Source organism: Thermobia domestica, chromosome 4 (genome assembly GCF_964235325.1).
Source record: "Thermobia domestica chromosome 4, izTheDome1.hap1.1, whole genome shotgun sequence".
Classification (NCBI taxonomy): Eukaryota; Metazoa; Arthropoda; class Insecta; order Zygentoma; family Lepismatidae; genus Thermobia; species Thermobia domestica.
The window spans coordinates 12,844,444-12,860,524 of NC_137457.1; the positions used below are offsets into that span (position 1 = coordinate 12,844,444).

General features: G+C 33.6%; 1 protein-coding gene across 1 annotated transcript in view; it reads left to right on the forward strand.

Annotated features, from left to right (window-relative positions):
* Positions 1–16,081, forward strand: part of LOC145683726 (uncharacterized) — a 211,046-nt gene that overhangs the window by 4,176 nt on the left and 190,789 nt on the right. Inside the window, exons 3-6 of the mRNA XM_081755197.1 lie at positions 3,882–3,914; positions 5,522–5,575; positions 7,970–7,999; positions 9,936–9,953. Of these exons, the coding sequence (XP_081611323.1) occupies positions 3,882–3,914; positions 5,522–5,575; positions 7,970–7,999; positions 9,936–9,953 (135 nt within the window). The remainder of the gene's footprint in view (positions 1–3,881; positions 3,915–5,521; positions 5,576–7,969; positions 8,000–9,935; positions 9,954–16,081) is intronic.

Consider the following 16,081-nt stretch of genomic DNA (forward strand, 5'->3'; position numbering starts at 1 on the left):
AATGAAGTATTACAAAGACATCAAATATTATTGATGATATAATTCTATAAATAAGCCCATTTTCAGATTAAAAAATAATAATATAGAAAGAAATAATAAAGAATATTGATTGGTAACCACGTAGGCACAAAATAAGATTTGTAATACAGGGTTAACCTTCCGAGAAACAGGTTCTATCTTTGATATTGATTATCTACTGCAACAAGTAGTTATAGATGTACAGCTTAAAATTTGGGCATTTATTTCTACAATGTGGAAGTCTACAATAGCTTCACACTGTGAACCGAAACGCAATTCTTTAATAGTAGTGTTTTGAAATATGATTGGAAGCAAAAGTCTCTTTACGGTCTCTTTGAGGTAGGTAACAGAAGAGAAGAATTGCCTTTCGAACAAGGAAGATATACATATATATCCGAAAGTTGATCAGAAAGTTAGGTTACAAAGGTTGTAGTCAAATATGTACTTATTATTTCATACAACCAACATATAGTACATACAGTAGGTTCTTTTTCTGACATAGTCTCCATATCGGTAGAAGCACTCGTTGCATCGCGAAATGTGTTTGAAGATTCTCTCCTGGTAAAAACCTCTTCTTGCGGGTTTATCCACGTTGTCCCAAAGTGTTTCACATCCTCGAAGCGACAGTCTTGTAGGACGTTTTCAAACGACATTCCTAATTCTACCATCAGATGTCGTAACGTGATACTCCTGTTGTCCTGAATCAGCTCCTTCACGCGAGCTACGTTCAAATCGGTTGATGCCGTGCTGGGTCAACCATTGCGCTCCTCATCACTACCAGCTGCAAACTTTCAACACCAGTTTGCCACATCCTGATGAGACATTACAGTCTCTCCGTAAAAATGTACCAGCAGCCGGTGAACTTCAGGCGCGGTTACAAGTTTCGCCCACACAAATCGAATAACTGAGTGGACTTCTTCGGGAGACCAGTTTTCCAACGAGTGCTTATATACATCTAGCACCGTAGATGGCAGGTGACTAAAAATTTGAAGAGTTGTCAAATCCGTCTATTAAAATTACCGCACACTCGTCATTCTTCTACAACAGACGAAACACTAGAAATATCGTCTTGTAATCTTGGTTTCTGATCCTTCCACGCAATATGTATATATAGTAGTTATACGCCAGTGCTCCGCAAATTATATACAGTGGCTTAAAATTGTGATTGACCAAACTTCTAATCGGTTACAATTCACTAATTTTCTTTCAATTAGCCTATCCATAACCTCACACCTTATTTATGATTTTTCTAAGATCTTCGCCATATATGATATTGTGTTAATCACATAATATATATTTTATGTGGCGAAAAATACATATTATAATGTTCTCTCGAGAAGCAATTTGAGATAATTCAACATAAATAATTATTTTAAAGTTGAATTTAGAGTATCGGAATAGTTTTAAATGTTACTTGGTCTGGACAGTTTAACATCCGACAGCGAAACTTAAGCCAGGCATGTGAGAAAGAGCAGTCAGATACATTTATTACCTTGACTGATAACACAGCTACACACAAAAGATAAAAGTTCTGTACACCGGAAACGAGAGTACAGGAAATTTCAGCCAGGCATATGAGGGAAAGCAGGCAGCTATATTTTTTACCTTGACTGATAACACAGCTACACACAAAAGACAAAACTTCTGTACACTGGAAACCAGAGTACGGGAAACTTTAGCCAGGCATATGAGAGAGAGCAGGCAGCTATATTTATTACCTTGACATAACACAGCTACACACAAAAAATAAAAGTTCTGTACACCGGAAACGAGAGTACAGGAAACTTTAGCCAGGCATATGAGAGAGAGCAGGCAACTATATTTTTTACCTTGACATAACACAGCTACACACAAAAAATAAAAGTCCTGTACACCGGAAACCAGAGTACAGGAATCTTTAGCCAGGCATATGAGAGAGAGCAGGCAGCTATATTTATTACCTTGACATAACACAGCTACGCACAAAAGGTAAAAGTTCTGTACACCGGAAACGAGAGTACAAGAAACTTCAGCCAGGCATATGAGAGAGAGCATGCAGCTATATTTATTACCTTGACATAACACAGCTACACACAAAAAATAAAAGTTCTGTACACCGGAAACGAGAGTACAGGAAACTTTAGCCAGGCATATGAGAGAGAGCAGGCAACTATATTTTTTACCTTGACATAACACAGCTACACACAAAAAATAAAAGTCCTGTACACCGGAAACCAGAGTACAGGAATCTTTAGCCAGGCATATGAGAGAGAGCAGGCAGCTATATTTATTACCTTGACATAACACAGCTACACACAAAAAATAAAAGTTCTGTACACCGGAAACGAGAGTACAGGAAACTTTAGCCAGGCATATGAGAGAGAGCAGGCAGCTATATTTATTACCTTGACTGATAACACAGCTACACACAAAAGATACAAGTTCTGTACACCGGAAACCAGAGTACAGGTTTCATGTATTTTGTTGCCCAGAATTCAAACTTCGAAACTCCAGGACGAACGGCCATATCTTTCTTTTTTGTTGTTGTTGTTATGGTGTTCTGTGATTTTGGATAGGGAGGGCACAGTAATGCAACCACACACACACACACACACACACACACACACACGCAAACGTTTTGCCCAACAGACAACTAGGTGTGTAAATTTGATGTATCTTGTTTCACAGAATCCAAATTTTGAAACCCTAGAAACGATTGACAATTTCATTTCTTATGTCCGAAAAACTTGAGCAATCTTGGGGACTGAGTATGCATGTAACAGAACCATACAAAGTAGTTCTGTGCAGCAGATTCCAAGGTGTGGATTGACGTATTGTCTTACACAGAATCGAAATTTCGAAACTGAAGGGCGATTGACCGTATAAATCTTGTTTTATGGATGACAAGCGTATGTCCTCCCTATCCAAAATCGCTCAAGTTTTTCGAACATAAAAAGGAATTCACACAGTCGTCACGAAATTTGTATTCTGTGTTACAAAATATATAAATTTCATACCTTTGGGTCCACTGCACGGAATTTTATTTATGTATTTATTTGTATAGCTGTGTTATCTCTCCACCCTACCCAAAATCGCTGAGGTGTTTCACCCATAACAAAAAAATTGGCATGCTCGATCGTCCTGGGATTTCGAAGTTTAGATTTTTTTGTAATAAGATATATCGAATCCGTAATCTGAATTCCGGTGCACACAACCTTTTGTGTGTTTCTGTGTAATTATTAATTTATTTTGACAAGAAGACAGGGACGTTTTTCATTTATTATTAGGGATCGCGTCTACAATTTCAATGTCTGAGTTCTTTGCTTGTTACAGTAAAGAAACCTCTGTAATAATCGTTTTTTGTTATTGTTGTTTCTGCGTAGATAACATGTCATTGAACTGTAACTAAGCCAGGACCTACTAAACAAATCAAAACCTCTATCAAAATAATTATATTCGACTGAATCCTACTCGTAAAACGAAATGAAATTTCAAATTATACATTCTACGAATATGCAGTTTAGGTTCAAATTAACAAATGATTAACAAGGTGAATGATTAACAAGGTGAATTAACAAAGTGAATTAACCGATTATAAACAAGATGAATTAAGAAAAGCTGGCGGAATAAGAGCGTAGAATCAAGCAGAACACTAATAAAACTCACGCATACAATATTGTTCATCACAAAGTGTAGAAGTTATTAAATGTAGAAAGATTTTTTAAACATAATCCTACAGTCCTTTTCATTATTTGAAACAGTGTTTACATTTTTCCAAGTTTAGTTTACTGTATGTTCTAAGTTGTTTCGTCTATATATATATATATATATGTATTAAAAGATTTTCATTAACTTCAGTAAAGTGTTTTTTATATTGTTCATAGATAATCCAAACGATGTCAACGAAGTCCTTAATCGTAAGTATTGACTACTAAGTTATCCTTTCCGTTAATACTTACTATGTGCGATTTAAAATATATTATTTTAGTAACATTTTTAAAAGGTATCGTTATATTACGTTATACCTATTCATGATTTGTGTTTATTCATGATAGTTATTCCACAAGTAGTTTAAATTTATGTTGGAAATAATACACTTATATTCATATTCTTTACGTATTTGGACAACTAAGGATGAGATGGCACTATTAACACTAATTAAACCACATCAGTTGTATTAAGATTTTTGTTTGTTATTAAAGTCGTTTTAAAGTTGTGCACATACTGCACAATTATTTCAAAAGTCATTTGAAGTTAAACACAAGTTTTCCTAGATTAAAGATTGTACAATTTATAAATTACTATACTTTCTATAAAGGTAAGCAAAAAAAAAAAAAAGAAAAAAAAGTTTTGTTGCATTTTCATCCACAATCTTTGAACATCAATATCTCACCTAAAACGTACCTGGAAGATAAAAAAGCCAATATCAGCATCGACGAACTTCTGCCATTGTCCAGGAAGGCCATGAATTTCATCGCGGTAGAACTTGGTGGGCCGTGAAGCGAAGAAAGTATCAAGTGCATTTTGCACCTCTAATAAAGATTTAAACTGGCGAGATTGGAATAGATGATAATTGGACGGTGCAATGTCCGGGGACTCCAACGGATGCAATAGTGTTTAGTATCCAAGGCATAAAATGATGTCCCGGGTCATTCTAATCACGTATCGTTGTCCTGTAACAGGAAGACCCCAGGTGTGTGCTCGCGATGCCTTCTGTCCCGAAGTCAAATCATGTGGGACCCCTCCACCCAATTTGTAGTGGTTCCCAAGTTCATGCAGGTGCTGCCGAATGACTTATCCACTCGTACTGAATTGTAGTCCCAGGTCCTCATCACATGTCTGGCCACTGTTCGCCTCAATTGGTGCCTGAAGATCTTCATGTTATACATGTCTTGGTTTTCCGGGACGTGGTGCGTCTTCGAGTTTTTCGTCAGCGTACTTAAACTTGTTAATCTACCGCTGCACTGTCCGCGTAGTCAGGACACCCTCACCAAAGATTTAGCATATCTTCCGCCATACTGCAGCGACGTTCGACCCAAATTTGAACTCGTACAGCATACACGCCATTATGACGCTCTTTGAAGGTCTCATGTTCACTCTGTCCATACGCAAGTTCACGGTGTTACTGAACTGCCACAACCAGGTAGTATGTTGGATATACCACACCAACAACTGACCTTTGCCTTATTTCTATTCGCATTCTACTTACATGTAAGGGCCAATTTAACACAGATTTCCACATAAAGCGATAGAACTTCCTTCGTTACATTTATAATATTAATATTATTAATACTATTCAAAGTAAAAATCTACTTTTATAATTTTCACCTCAGTGTGTTTATAATACATAACTTCAAAACCTACTTTCTTTCTCGTTATCTGCACACTACCTAACAAACGACTTGAGTAATGGAATATTAAAATAAAAATGTAATAAGATGTAATTCTAATATAGTCAATTCTTAAACCAAATACCAGTATAAGTGTAAAAATAACTAATTAAAAAATTATTTATATCTTACAGTATGTAGACCATACTACAAAGAACAAGGGAAATTGACTCGCTCAAAACGGCAGGGTAAGTGTCGGTTTTTTGTAAGTACACAGAGTTGAAATATAATCAATATTAGTTTCATATAAGAATTTTCAGGTGACAAAAAAAATATTATTTCAAACAATTAATAAGTTTAGGAAGAGGAGGATTTGATTTCCAACAATATTCTAATATTTTAATTAATTTTAAGGTTATTCTTGTTTAAACATTTTATCTCCAGACAATATTTTACATATGAGTAGTTCTCGAATCTACAAGTAATATAAAGCACATAATAAATGTTATCTTATGTACATTAAAATTATTTAATTGTTTTCCGTTAGCAGATTTCTTATCTTAGGAAAAAATAGCCTTGGGCTAGCTTTTGCTTGACCTACGGCCTCTTACCTCTTAAATCCACAATTCTACTGAATTTAAACTTTATGTTCCTATTTTGACTATTTAAGAGAAAAGATTTTGTATCCCAAGATAACGCCCATTTAAATAACATGGTAGTTTCTTCATGATCCCTTTAGACCCCTTCAAACTAAAAATATTCACTTTTGACAATTTTTATGGGGGTTACTCGCGTAAAGCTATAATCATGCCAAATTTCATTTTTTTGATCCTACCGGAATGCCAAAACATTTTGGAATGTAGAATATATCCCTTATAAATAACATGAGAAAGATTTTTCAGTTCACTACAAAGTCACTCTAAAGTTGAGTTTATTATTACTTTTATTATTATTATTATTATTATTATTATTATTATTATTATTATTATTATTATTTTCGGTGATTTACGTAGGCAATGCTAACAAAACATACAAGATACCGAATTTCAACTTTTTATTCCAATTCCAAGTACATAAAATATGAGATAATAGGTTCAAAAAAGCTCATTTAAATAATATGGGGGATTTCTTCATCGCCTCTTTAGATCCCCCAAAAATTGAAAATATTCACTTTTGCCAATGTTGCTGTCGGTTAGTTCCAAAAAGCTAGATCATGTTTAATTTAATCATTTTAGCCCTACGGGAAGAGCCCAATAATGTTGTTGTGTAAAAGGTGTCCCATATAAAAACACGAGGCATATTTTTCACATCTACATAAAACCAGTCTAAGGTTGAAAATTTTTATTTTTTGGTAATTTTGTTAAATAATCCTACATAAAAATGTACAAGCATGCCGAATTTCAAGCTTTTATTACAAATTCAAGTATCTAAAACATGAGGTTATAGGTCCGAAAAAGGCATTTAACTAACATGGGGAATTTCATAATCCCCCCCCCTTTTAGACCCCCTAAAAATTACAAATGTTTACTGTTAGCAATTTTCCTGTAGGTTAGTTCCAAAAATTTACAGTCATGCCAAATTTAAACTTTACACCTCAACCGGAAATGCCGTTTTACTTTATGTGAATCAGTTCATGTAGTTTAATATATAGTTAAGATATAAACAATCATGATTCGTTCCACGTAATATTCGGACATTCCAGTTTCATCGAGCTAGGATAATCATGATGACTGATATTTTCCTTACGTTTCCTCTAGTTTCACTAGACGATTTAAACCCAAGTAACTAAATATTTGATTTCGTTCCACACATATTTTTCCTTTTATTCTTGGCATCACATTGTTATCAATTTTATTCATTATATCAGTATTAACTTCACAGGATATACCTGAAACTCTTCAAAATACAATAAACCGATTTCCTATTCTAGTGAGAAAATATCCAAATATTCTTCATACAATTAAAATACTGTGTAGTCATATTGTTTCTTAACATTTTATTATTTTTTCGTTACAATTATTTCAAAACAGTGAAGTTACACCGTTTAAGGTAACTCAATACGTCCACCGAGTTTCAACGCATGAAAGAATCTGGCTTTCTTGTTTTCAGCAAAACACTTATTTCGTAAGCAAACTCTTAAAGAAGTAAGGACGGAAAATATTTGAAAGTTAAAATTTTATGTAAGTGAAGCGAAAGTTAGTCTGCAAAACACGATATTTGAGATTGTCTGGAATTTGTACCCATTCTGAATTCATAGAGAAGGGGCCGTGGTCGCTCAGTGGTGGAGCTTTCACCTCTGGTGCATGAAGTCATTGGTTTGAACCCAGTTCGCGTCAAGAGAACCTTGTGGTAGACAAACTCCGTGTGGGTTTTCTCGGAGTTTTCCCGTTTCTTCCGATTTCTTCATTCCGCCATGTCATTTATTTCTCATCATCACCGCCTCTTTTAGCCTAGCCAGCATAACCATGGGACGTAAAACTTAAAAGATTTCATTTCATTTCAATTCATAGACAAATAATAAACCATGCACCCAATGAAACATACAAGAGTTAACATTCTGTAATCATTTAAGAGCTCGCCTGTTTTATTCACACATTAACTTTATAGTGCAATATTAATTTTGCTCTTCCTTGAATTTTTAGCGCAATACTTCATTCCAAGTGAAGGCCTTGGTAAGATACATCTATCTATCTATATCTATATACGTATCTATCTATCTATATACAGGGTGTTTCAAAACAACACCAACAAATTTTGGGAGGTGATTCCTGACACAAAGATAAGACAAAAAATGTTTACCAAAAAATTTAGTAAAGTATGTGCGTTATCCAAATATCAACGTTCCATAGTCCTGCGGTACTTCCGCAACAATTTTTATAGAGGTTGTTAGTGAGTACTTCAAATTATATTCCCGTAGCCAAACACCCTCTGGTAAAAAATGTTGCGTGAGTACCTTAGAATTCTGAAACATATATTTTTGGATAGCGCACATATTAGTTCCTAAGTGAAGTCTTGACCTGACTACGATATGTTCCATAATAATGGAGCTATGGACCTTCAAAGTTCATTTTATCATGTTTTCGGGAGACTATAACTCCGAAAGGAAGCATTTGTGCACCCAGTTTGGTCTACATTTTTTGGCTTATCTTTGTGTCAGGAATCACCTCCCAAACGTTGTCAAAAGTTTACTGAAACACTCTTTATATATATTAAACATTATGTTACAGACTAGAAAAATAATTGGCTCAAGATACTGAAAATCAAAACGACTGTTATGTACATGGAACCATTGTGAGGCAAAAATGACTGTCATTTACTGCTACGCAGATGCTAGCGGAACATTGTATGGAGGCTTGGTAGTGTTTATGCATGTTAGGCGTTAATACATACCACTTCGCAAATTTGAGAAACGATTATGTATATCAAAGTACGAAGAGATGTGGACACAGATATCGTGAATCTTATAGTCTCCGAGAACCAGATTACCGAAAACAAGAGAGAATTAACTTTTGAGCGCAATTTCTTCAATATTCATTCAACTTACAGTTGCCTTTTCAGTAATTTGTCACAAAAATTAACTCTGTTCTATCCGAATTAGTAGATAGTACCGTTCGCAATATCTAGTCAATACCTTTGACAAAAACCGTCAGGCATTCTTCAAAGTCTCATAATAAAATGTGGGTTAAAATAAGATGCACAGATGGACGAAAGAGTATAAAGCACAAATTCGTTTTAAGGAAGTGCAATGTAAATCAGATTATACGTGGTGGAAATTCTATATGTGATAATTTTAAATTCTATATATGGTTGCACAACCACAAATGGAAGATAGTCAGAGTGAGCAAAGTAATGGACGGACATTTTTCCATTTCAAAAACGTGGAAATCAATGGAAATGTATTCCGCGAGTAAGAAATGCAACACCGAATACTCACTGCAATATTTCATACATCTCTGTAAGCGTTTTCTTAGATATAAAACAAATTCTAACACAGATTTGCTTCCTGTAGATCACCTATTTCACAATTTGACACGGGTAATATAACACACAGCACGTAATGACGGCTCACTTAGCATTACCTGATATTATATGAGTGATAATGCCGTGACATAATCACAAGATGTTGATCCATGTATCTGAAACGAAAATTCCAAAGAACAATCAAATGATTTTAAAATGCTGTGTTAATTAAATAAATATTCTTTGTACATTATCCATACGCATGTAATTTACATAGGTATAAGTATAAGTATACATACATATATATATATATAGCATACTTACCTTGTTATCCTTATATAAGATTACAACTCTTAAACACTTACTACTAAAATAATATACAAACTATACATTATACATATTATATAACCAAGATAAAGCATATTGAATCAGTACTATGTTCAATAATAATTTCCGAAACATAAGCTCTATTAATGTTCTATTAATGTCCATAGCTTGTGCTTTTTCTCCTATTTTACTTTTGATATTCTAGTATACGGATTTTAGTACATTACCTTGAAAAAGTGTGTAAATTTTAATAAATTTAATACTTTTTCATATTTTACTTATTTATACTTATTTATTTTACTTATTTATATATCTTCCTAGGTCAATATAGAGCACCAGGTAAGCTATGTTCTATCTTTAGTTTGAATTTTCCGTTTCCTTCACGAAACTTATACCATACTCTCACAAGTGTAAATACGAAGTGTGTAAAGAAGGTGTCATGAAAAATTACGAGTTTATCTGTACAAGTGAATGATAAAAATATTCACATATCATACTAGCATCATTTGTTTAGTAGATGTGAACTTCAAGCATTAATCATAACATTCCTTGTGTTATCACTTTCTGCCATTGATTTAGTCGTTTGAAAACAATGAAAAAATATTATTCAAAAAAGAATGTTTTGGGACGTGTATGTAATTAAGACAATACATTATCTTAATACTGTTAGATCACTATCAGTCATGATAGACCAATTTTCAGTCATGATAATTTTCTAATCCTTCTGAACATGCCCTAATCTCATTGCAGTATTCTGTATATTAGTTATCGTGTTATATATATATATATATATATATATATATATATATATATATATATATATATATATATATATATATATTGTTGTTGTTGTTATTCACAGGTGCATTTACGTTACGGATTTTGATTAAGCGCGCCAGATCACGGCATTCTGTACGTCTGTTGCCCTAATCACTCAATCTAGCTTTACACAGTACAACTAAATAATTTTACAAACTACTTGTATTTTATTAATAACAGCAGTAATTTACTCCAACAACGTGTTTTATCATATAACCAGCGAGAAATAGAAAGGAAAAATTTGGCAAAGTGGTTTCCTGATATAAAGACCGAGTCACACACTGTTAAGTGGGTATAGTTAGAACTAGTTCTTGTTCTTCTAAGGAGAACAAACTAGTCCTAAAATGAGGGCCTTAGCAAGTGTACAAACAGCATATACTGTAATCACGGTCGACCCTAGCTATAAGAACTAAATACTCGGTTCTGATTGGTTGGAGTTATCCGTTTCTCGTAGCAAAAATCAAACTCCAGTTGCAGTAGGTTCTCATAGACGAGCCATCAGTTCGGTCACATGACTAATAACATTAAATATAAATTTTACCGAAGTTACGAAATTAATCATTTTCATTTTAGCAATTTAATGAATTTTAAAAGCAGTTTCCAAAACAAGATACTTTATACTATTTATCTATTTTAGAAAGAAAGCTGCTGAAAATGATCCTATCAAACCCAATCAAGACTTGTGAAAGCAAAATCTAGATGTATGTGTTTTCTCATCTTCACTTTTAGATATAATCCTTGGGATTACAGACGCGCATAGACTTGAGAAACATTAGTGCGTAGGACCACGCAAGAACATTGCAGAAAATTTAGTAATTTTATATTCCAAATAAATAGACTCTATTAAGCTGTTGTTATTTTCATCCACCTTTTGTGTACCACACACAAAATATTTATCGGTATTTTTAAGAGTCCCTTTCCTGTTCTTTATCTATATAGTTCCTGACGAAGGGTATTATTCATCGCGGGGTAGCACTGAATATGATTAATGGTGAGGGAGGTATTAGATTTTACGCAAGGTTGTAGAACCATAGCAAGATTTGCGTAGCTAAAATGCTAAAATTAAATTATAAGTGGACTGTATTTTTTAATGTTTAACATTGGTTTGTTGTATTCACTCTGATTACCGGCACTCTACAATCGGTTACAAATTTAGAGCATAGGAAATACTCCAAAGGATAAGCTTTTGCTTCTTCCACTTTTTAATTTAAACATATTTCGTTACATTAAACAATTTTGAATAACTTTGTCAAATAGTCGAAAGGAAAACCTAAATTATAACATTTTAGTGTGCTGTAAATTTCTTCTTCTTGTCCAGTAATATTATCTGTATTTTTAATAATGTTTAATTCATAATATTTGCATGACAAATAACTATGTATGTTACATAATTTTAAGAATTTTTGTTTTCACAGTGGAAATGTTTTCATTAATCTTGTATGTACTGTATAAGATCAATGTATTTTTAGCTTTTAAAGTAATACTAGCTGGACCTGTGCTCTCTACACAGCGCATCATTCGCATATGAGCATAAATCTCCTTCTCATTCCTCACAACATATGTACATGTCCCTTTACAGACACAAGTGAAAGACGTCTTGATTTAAAAAAAAAAAAATCGGCAAGGGGTATCATAAAGGGGAGATATTTTCGATTATTCTTTCTCAATTTCTCGCACCGTTTGCAAGATTTGAGCTTACTTCTGATTGGAGTTTCTAATTCATGTATTACCAGTGTTTTCTTTCTTCTTCCATGCAGTAATAAGCAAATACATTACATATACAATTAATTATAATGTCAGTTATATATGGTGTTCATTGGGCAAAACACACAAAAATTAAGATTTATCTTAGACTCGAGAAATGGTTATCCTTCCTTTTTCACTATTTATTGGCTATGGAACAAATGCCTGAGACATACACAACCCCAATATACAACATTGTGGTGTGGGAATGTATAACGCATAGGATGTGATGCTTTAGTTTTTTTTTTTTTAAATTTCAACGCTTCCAGTGTACCCTAAAAAATGTAATAAAGAAATAATGGCCACGTTTTTTTAAAAAATATTCAATTACTGGACAATCTACGCAAAATTTCCAATCGATCACTGAAAACGTCATCTTTGTAGAGTTTGTAGTTTCCGAGATCTCATTGTCGAAAGCATTGACCACAAACATATAAACATAGTTTAAAAGAACTCGGAAGATGAAAGCACAATTCACATGCATTGATTTTAGAGAAGGCTAATAAAATACAAAGGTTTTGAACAATAATTTTATATCATAAACTTTATGAAAAAGATATGGTTAACTAATTTGGACTATTTAAAGTACAAATACTCAAAATGTTTGTCTCTGTTAAACGTGAAATCACACATAACCGTAAATGAAATATTTGAAAGCCAAAGTTATAGATTGGAGCTCAGGCGCTTTTAATGGCTGTTGTAGCATTTAATAGATAGATAAATAGAAGATAGATAGATAGATGTATGTTTAGACTAAGAAAATTTTAATTTCTATGAATAATGGCTTGGCTTCTATTATGTTATTAGTAAATTCTAAACTCTGGAAATATCCACATATTTTGCGAATATTCGAATTTCGCGTATAGAAATATAGATTCTTTTATGTAACTCAAGTATTTACAATGTATTAAGATAGAAAATGAACCATGTCTTCTGGACATTGTTTAGTGAACTTAAATAACTGATAAAATTGGTTCTGGGGATGTGGAACTTTCAATTAATCATTTATTACAGTTTGGTACGTGAAACAGTAAACAATTTTGAAACGAACCCTCTGAAACAGCTGAAAGGCTGTAGAAGTCAGTTATTCCTAAAAGAAAAGTTACCTAATTAGGTTTATAATAATTTTATTTCAGTCAATAACAAAATCCAAGAGTAGACAAAACATTTGTAGTTATATTGATGTGTAGATCAAGTTACCCATTTTCTTTAAGCAAAAATGCCATGTTTGTAACTGAATTTAAATATCCAATACTAGAAGGTATATATTACTTACGTGTTTTTATTTTATTTCTTTTATGGGCTTGAAGTTATTACCATGTTGTATTTTATGAAAACATAGGAATGTAGTATAATTAATGCGTTTTCCTTAGGCATATGTTCGAATTATGAATATGAAAAGATACAATCTATAGAAATGGATAATGTGATGTCCGATAAAGCATGCACTTTATATTGTAGAAATAATATTTTTACGTCATGGAAACGTGTATTCTGCAATTTGTTATACATTCGTTACCTCGAATCGCGAGATTTACATGCAAAGATATAAAGATTATTAATGGGGATTTATATTTGAGTATGATTGGTATGGTAATTGAATTTAATGAGAGCAGCACATGAAAATCTATACAGCGACTGTCTCTTCTAAATTCTGTTTACGTAATTTCATCAAGCCTTTTTCTGCCTTCAAAGCTTTGAATCTTTTTTGCAGATCATTAAGAGTGAAAAAACAATAGTGTATTACCTACAAAAAAATCTATATATCACTTTATATTTTAAGCAATTTATTGGAGAGACAAAGGTTCTGAATTTAATAAATGACTAATAAATATTTCGTTGCAATACAATTTGGTTACTTGACATTTTATCACGTTGTTTGCTTACTACTGACTTTTATTTCCTCTCTATCATATTTTCTTAATTTAATATACTAATATATAATATGTGTTCATTAATAAGAGATTATATATTTCAATTTTGACTCTGCAGCATCCCTCAGTCATATATAAAGAAAACAATAATGAATTCAACATTGTAAATCAGAAATTGTTGGTAATTTCCTGTCATCCAAGGCTTTGCAAATGATTTTGATTATTGTATAAGTAGATGTGCTAGTTACAAAACAAAATGACTAGAATTAATGTGATTTCCTTATGCATTTTTGTGTATGTTCATCCAGAAAGGGAATTTTATGAACCTAATGTGTAATAGCACACTTTAATATTTCAATTATTTTGTTGAAAAATGAAAGAAAGGTCTGTAGATTGAGACGATATATTTTGTTACACTTACAAATAAAGGTTACGATTATGACGTGTGTGTGTAGTAGTAGTAGTAGTAGAAAAAGAAGAAGAAGAAGAAATAAATTTTTAATCTGGGCGTCTGCATCGAGATCATTTCTCCCCTCACGATCAAGATAATTACGCTAACATATACACTACCATAAACAAAAAGAATCCATGAAAAATCATACCCACCCTTTTTCATTGTACCTGGTGTTAACAGTCACAGTCTCATTAGCCTGCATTACAATGAATGCAGTATCCAGTGTGCATTACGAGGAAGTGAGGCTAGCACTTGGGCACTCAGATGGGAGCGCATCTCACACTTTTCCTCTGTATATCACCACGCAGCTAGCCGAGGCGCTGGAACTGTATGCACCAGGGGCAAAAGTGCAGCCGAACGCTGAGGACGCCGTCCTCCCATTTCCAAAAATATCTGTAGCGTCCTCCCACTTTCTACAAAAGTTACAATGGACAATGATAGGCAAGGGAGACGGCATGACGTCATGCGTCTCCCTACATTTCCAGATCCTCTTTTACCCCTGGGATGCACCATCGTTGAATTGTGGATTGGTTGTGTTTATGTAGCCTGCGATTGTACAAATTTTCATTAGTACTTCTTTCGGCAGGTCATAGTTCTTATAAATACTTGTTATTCCTCCGTACATCCACATGAATCATCATGATTACTTTAAGAGTTTTGAAGCTAATTAGATATCCTATTTGTTTCCTTAATAACCAAAAACCATCTTTGTAGCTTGAAGAAACGAAGAGCTTACTAAATTTGTATTAGAGAATTTTCATTCTTGTAATGAAATGTGAAAATTAAAATAATTAAAGAGTAGCAAATAATGGGGCCATTACGGGAGCGACATTGCAATTCTGAGTCCATAAAAATGGTTAAATAGTTGTAAATCTGTGGGCGGGAAGAGAGAAGAAGAACGAAAAAAAAGATGTTTGTTGCAAAATAAAATAACCTCTGTCTACAAAAATCAATTTGGATGTACGGAGGAATAACAAGTATTTATAAGAACTATGACCTGCCGAAAGAAGTACTAATGAAAATTTGTACAATCGCAGGCTACATAAACACAACCAATCCACAATTCAACGATGGTGCATCCCAGGGGTAAAAGAGGATCTGGAAATGTAGGGAGACGCATGACGTCATGCCGTCTCCCTTGCCTATCATTGTCCATTGTAACTTTTGTAGAAAGTGGGAGGACGCTACAGATATTTTTGGAAATGGGAGGACGGCGTCCTCAGCGTTCGGCTGCACTTTTGCCCCTGGTGCATACAGTTCCAGCGCCTCGGCTAGCTGCGTGGTGATATACAGAGGAAAAGTGTGAGATGCGCTCCCATCTGAGTGCCCAAGTGCTAGCCTCACTTCCTCGTAATGCACACTGGATACTGCATTCATTGTAATGCAGGCTAATGAGACTGTGACTGTTAACACCAGGTACAATGAAAAAGGGTGGGTATGATTTTTCATGGATTCTTTTTGTTTATGGTAGTGTATATGTTAGCGTAATACGATGATATATAATGACAAATAGGTTATTTTAAAAAAATACTTTATTTTGAGAGAAAAATAATTTACAATTACCGATACTTTAACGC